Source organism: Stegastes partitus, unplaced genomic scaffold (assembly GCF_000690725.1).
Source record: "Stegastes partitus isolate 25-593 unplaced genomic scaffold, Stegastes_partitus-1.0.2 Scaffold1927, whole genome shotgun sequence".
Lineage (NCBI taxonomy): Eukaryota > Metazoa > Chordata > Actinopteri > Pomacentridae > Stegastes > Stegastes partitus.
The window spans coordinates 110124-116040 of record NW_007579658.1 but is presented as its reverse complement, the minus strand read 5'-3'; the positions used below and the strand labels follow the sequence as shown (position 1 = coordinate 116040).

The 5917-nt window shown below is 45.1% G+C and overlaps 1 protein-coding gene across 1 annotated transcript; it reads left to right on the top strand.

Moving 5' to 3' along the window:
- The first annotated feature begins 980 nt into the window (after positions 1-980).
- Positions 981-5630, top strand: LOC103373213 (BMP and activin membrane-bound inhibitor homolog). Its single transcript, XM_008303055.1, has 3 exons — positions 981-1561; positions 3334-3618; positions 4507-5630. The coding sequence occupies exons 1-3, from the start codon at positions 1486-1488 to the stop codon at positions 4920-4922; spliced, it is 777 nt and encodes a 258-aa protein (XP_008301277.1). The 5' UTR covers positions 981-1485; the 3' UTR covers positions 4923-5630.
- Positions 5631-5917: the final 287 nt, after the last annotated feature.

Sequence of the window (5917 nt, the reverse complement as noted above, 5' to 3'; positions counted from 1 at the left end):
GTTCTCAGCTATCGATTGCTGTCATGTGTCTCAAATACATTGGTTTCAAAACACTTCAAACATTAAGTTCTGTGTCAAAACTCTGCATCAGTGCTATCAGGCGGCACTTCCAGTGAAATCTGTGGGTGGTAGTGGTCGTTAACCTGCTGGACTGACTGCTGCCCAGACCAATGGCATCCCACAATGACATATGGAATATGGTATTATGGAAATAAAGGAGCATGAATGAACAGACGGGACTCGTCAAGCTAGAAAGTGACAAGCAGCGCAAGACTGGAATCCATGTGATTTGGCTTAAAAAAATAAAAGCTTCACGCTGGTCACTGCAAGGAAAATGTTCAATGCATGATTAGAATGTACATAAGAATGAATGTATACATGAATAACAGTAACAGTATTTCCAGAAATGGTCAGGGATAACGCTGTGTGGGTTCTGCCACTGCCTTGCTGGCCACCTTTGTGTATACATATAAGGAATTTCACTCAATTAATTATGCTTTAGATTGTTCTGAAGATTATTTCAGGTGTCACTAAAATATTATCAAGTGTATAAAAGTTTATACTGTAGTGGATTGACTGTACTCAATTACTTTTTGTAGGTTTGTACCATTAACCAGTCATTGGTTCACTGGTATCCAAATAGAGCTGATGTAAATACTGGCTGATTTATCGCACAATTTGTACATGTGCTCATTTAGTCTTACTTTTTTGCATAGCCTTAGGTATGACATTATATTGTAATTGTTGTTATTTTCCACTTTAATGTATTTTAGAACGGTTTTCTTATTTATTTATTTTGGCTGTATGTAAAGCCCTCAATGCATTAGTGTCTGTGTGTCTTATTTTGAAATAAACGACCGGATGGTGCTTGCTGACGTTCCCCGACTAACGCCTCTGCCAGCGGTCTAACCAATCAGCGCCGAGGGGGCGGAGCTCCGTCACAGCGGCTACTTCTCCTGCTAAGTCCGCCGCTCGGAGTTCGTGTTCAGTCCGAGCTGCTGGAGACTTCTCCGTCTTTTTCTACGGTTTCTCCGTCCAGGAATACTAAAGTGATGCTTCACCGTCACCGGCGGCATACAGCGGCAGAAGGGGACCGGCGCTGACAACTTTATATCTCATATCAAGCTTTTTTTTTTAAGGAGTATTTTCCTCTTTTCTTCTTTCTACTTGAAGACGCTGTGTTTTTTGCGTCCTCCAGTAATGTCGGACCGCTTTTAGAAACTTCTCTGTCTCTATGCGGCAGTGGAGACATTTCGGGGCTGATTTTTTTATTTATTTTTATTTTTTTGGCCCACTCGGTGTTTCGGTTCGGTCGTGATTTGTCGTGTTTCAGCGCAGGAATGCCTCATTTTTCGCCGTAGCTCCATGTAAAGCTTGTCGTGGTGCGGCTCTGTGCCCCGCGGACTGACTCTGCTGCTGCTGCCGCCGCTGCTGCTGCTGCTACTGGAAATACGAGGACTTTTCTTGCGCAGTAATTCGGTGTAAATGGATCGACAGTCCAGTTTCATTTCCATTTGGCTACAACTGGAGCTGTGTGCCATGGCCGTTCTTCTCACTAAAGGTACGGTCAGACTTTGCTCTGAGGACAGGGGCATGTTTGTTAGCGTCTTCAAATCAGCTCAGGGGGACTATTTGGAAGCGATTAAACCAGATAAAAAAACCAAACCAAGCCTGACTGGGCGGCCCAGATGAAGCTAGCGTCAACCCGTCTCTGTTAGCAACACAGCGAATAACCTACTCTGGATAAAGCTGTTTTATTCTGTTAAAAAAATACACCTTTCTCACTAATTTACTTCAAACGCTTTATTCCAAAATATGAAAAAAAGAAAATGTATGAAAAAAAATGACACATTGTATTAAAACCTCCAATAAGTTTAGTAGAAGCAACAACAACAAAAAACACCTCAGCTGCAATTATTGATTTTTTTATTTTTAAAGTGGTCCTTGAACTAGCATTTTTTTTCCCCTCCCCTGTTAAAAGTCCAATAACATCCAAACTCTTTGAATCATCATGACTGATTCCCCTAAATTGTAGCCGGCTTGTTTCACTTGGATAACTCGTGTTTTGCTCCGTTTTGAAGCTGCCATTCATACCAGACTGAGCAGCCTGAGTGCTCGGCCTGTCTCTCTCTCTCTCTCCCCCCCTTCCAGCCCACAAAGGGGCCTCTCCTTTCTAATGAAATATTCTCCAAATGACCTGCCTGGGCCCTGCTGCTCCAATCATTCACAGGGAAAACACTGATCTGATGAATGTGCTCCTACACTGCCTTCACACAGCCGCCACCACTGAGAGGGTTTCAAACATGGATTTGAAGCTGGAGCATAAAAGGATTATGGTTTTTAACCTTACATCGCCTCATCTATTTCCGCTTTTAGATGTAAAAGAGTCACCAGTGAAATGCAGCACATAGAAAATGTGTTAGCTGGATGAACAACACTCACATCTCTGGTCCTGTAGAGATGTTCCAGTGACACCAGAGGGCAGGGAGACAGTAAAGTTTATAAATACAAGTTCTCCAGAGTTATGCTTTTGTTTTGTTAGGGCAGATCCGTAACCCAGATTTATGTTTTGAAAAAGAGGCCGTGGATGAAGTAATGAGTGGGCCCGAGTAAAAGCAGGCTGCCGTAATGATAAGGTTGCTGGAAGCTCTTTAGATGGGACCTCAGAGCACCCTGCCACCCCCCCTCCCACCACACCCCTACCCCCAGGCAGTCCTGACCACAAGTAAAGCGTTGCGTGCAAACAAGGAGAGGAGGTGAGGGGTGGAGGGGAGACTCTGTGCGGCGCTCTGACCCCCCCTTCTTCTCTTTACAAGTTTCCATTTGGGTTGAAAGAAATTGACTTTGGCAAACAAACCACTAATTATAAGCTACATGGTTCCTGTTTTATAATACAGACAAAAAGGGCCATTTACATGAGCAGCTCTTAAAAGGAGGTGTGATTGGTGAAAAGATGCAAAAAGCGGAGTGTCCCATGTGGGCTTTAAAGTTACCTGGCTGTTTATTGCGAGGCTTAGCGCTTATTTTAGAGTGCAAGGATTTCATGTAAAAGCCCCGAGTGCAACAGGCTGCAAATGTGGAAGAAGTTTCTGTGAGGATTAGTCCTGTTTTTAGATATTCATTCATACAAACGGACCCAGACTGAGGTGACACAAGGTTACTTATAGCGGACCTGACCCTGTGAAATAACACAAGGACCCTGAAGGTGTTCTACCTCAGTTTGGGAACCCTATTGTTGAATGTTAGAAGCAAAATATCACCTAAAATTATAGATTTGTCATGAAAGTAACAGCTGCCAGGTTTCCCTAACGGTTCTCTTTTTGCTCTTTGCAGGAGAAATAAGGTGTTACTGTGACGCGCCGCACTGCGTGGCCACCGGATACATGTGCAAATCAGAGCTGAACGCCTGCTTCACTAAGGTCCTGGACCCGCTCAACGCAAACTCCCCGCTCACCCATGGGTGTTTAGACCCCATCGCCAACGCCGCAGATATCTGCAGCAGCAGCCAGAGGGCCGTGGACGCCCTCACAGGGGCCGCCGGGGTGCTGGAGTGCTGCCACGACGACATGTGCAACTACAGAGGCCTGCACGACCTGGCGCACACCAGGGACTCGACAGGTAAGGAAGAAACCTCGCAGAGCTGAATCACTGGCTGTTAGGATGTTTGTTTTTCACGGAAATTGAAATATGAAATTTTCTTTTAACTGGTTCTAAAATGATTGGGCTCTCTGGGGGGATTTTACGATTCCTCCTCAGCAAATATTCAATGTTTTCCTCTTTCCAGTTCCAGAAGCAATACGTTGAGCTGTAGGGTTCTTCAAACACTTGCTGTTTATGGACATGTAGGCCACCCTTGCCCCCTCCTACTTCTTTTTTTTTTTTTTTCTACTTTCCAGCTTAACAGAACTTCAATTTGACTTTTAATGGGCTCCAGCTCTGCGCCTGGGAAGGCAGGGAGCAGCCAGTTTACCTTTAAGCACTTGGAAAGAGATCAGATATATTCTTTTTTTTATTATGTGTGCACCATGTAATTTTCCCACTGAGTAGGAATGTACCTCATAGAATGAATATTCCCAAGTCTGCATGTTAGGCAGAAATACTAGCTTGTAGAGTTATGAAAAGGTGCATAGAGAGACAGAGAGGAAGGGCAGCTCTCCTGAGGGGATTTTCTGTTGTGACCCTGAGCAGAGCAGACTATAGTTTATTAGCTCAAATTAATTTCTGGCTCTTAGTCGGGACAAGGTGACTCATTTGTTTTTGCCCCTGCTGGCCTTTCTCACTTCCTCGCTCTCGTCTGTCTGTCTGTGTGTCTTATTTTCTCTCTCTGTGGTTACTTTACTGGCATGACTGCAGAGCACAGCAGCTCCTTCTCATTAGGCTACAAACAGCAGTTCATATTCGGGATTATTTGGTTTAAAACAGGCACTCTGTATGTGATAGCACGGGGCAGTGGAAACCATATGAGCATGCAGTTAACCAGATGTTTCTGTGTGTGTGTGTGTGCAGATAGCCGGTACCAGCCGGACAGCAACAACAGGAACCTGGTGACCCGGGTCCAGGAGCTGGCCTCCGCCAAGGAGGTGTGGTTCCGGGCGGCTGTGATCGCCGTGCCCATTGCCGGCGGCCTCATCCTGGTGCTGCTCATCATGCTGGCGTTACGAATGCTGCGCAGTGAGAACAAGCGGCTACAGGACCAGCGGCAACAGATGCTGTCGCGGCTCCACTACAGCTTCCATGGCCACCACACGAAGAAGGGCCACGTGGCCAAGCTGGACCTGGAGTGCATGGTGCCGGTGACGGGCCACGAGAACTGCTGTCTGACCTGTGACAAGATGAGACAGGCCGACCTGGGCAACGACAAGATCCTGTCTCTGGTGCACTGGGGGATGTACAGCGGCCACGGCAAGCTGGAGTTTGTATGACTTCCTGCTGGGAACTATGTGACTGTCACTGTCACGTCCCCACAAACAGCCAGGACTGCCTCTCAATCGTTGGCTTTAGCTTTTCTACCTTAAAAAGACATTCCCATGTTTTTCGTCCGTTGGACTGTTGGGTTTGTGTTTTTCAGTTTTTTTTTTTCAACCAGTGGCGGAAAAATACGAGACTGATCTCATGCCGTGTGGTTTTTGCTAGAGGAGCACTTTACTTGAAAATGAAAGGCAAAGCAACGCGGAGCTGTATTTAAACTTGAGAGGGCAGGACTGAGGTGGAGCACGAGCTCTGTCACTGCTCCTGAGGATCCTGGACTTTTTACACTGAGCGCTGAAGGATTCCGAATTTGTCTTATTTGCACATTTGTAAAAAAAAACAAACAAACAAACAAAAAAAGTTGTCGTTGCTTAAAACAAGAATTCAACACTGACACCAGGGTACAAAACAGGACTTGTTTGAGGAGTAAAAAAATTCAGTGTTTGGCTGTAGGTGTGCACACTCCTCTGTGTACGTTTCATGACTCAAGCTTATTGTAAAGATTCTAAATATATATATATATATATATATTTTTGTCTGATAAAACTGACCAGTGCGTGTCTTACTCTGGGTGAATGTCCAACATCTCTCTCTGTGATCAGACTATAAGCTTGATTGTGAGTGTGAAAGAAAAACTTCCATTAAAAGTGACTTTTTATTTATTTGACGATTCCTTCTTGTGTTTTTACTGTGTTGTCTACTTCACACAGAGAGTTCAATCTGTAGACTTCTGCAAACACACACCGTTGTGGCTGTTGTGGCTGTTTTTTGCCATAAAAAGCATCAAATCTTGTTAAAATCAGGGATACAGACAGAGGTGTGTGTGTGAGAGAGAGAATAGCATTGTCGCACACAGAGGCGTGTGTGTGTGTCGTGGACTTGATAGTAAGCTTTACTGTTCTTCCCCAGAGGTCAGGTTCTCTCTCTCCTTACTAGCCACACCTAACAG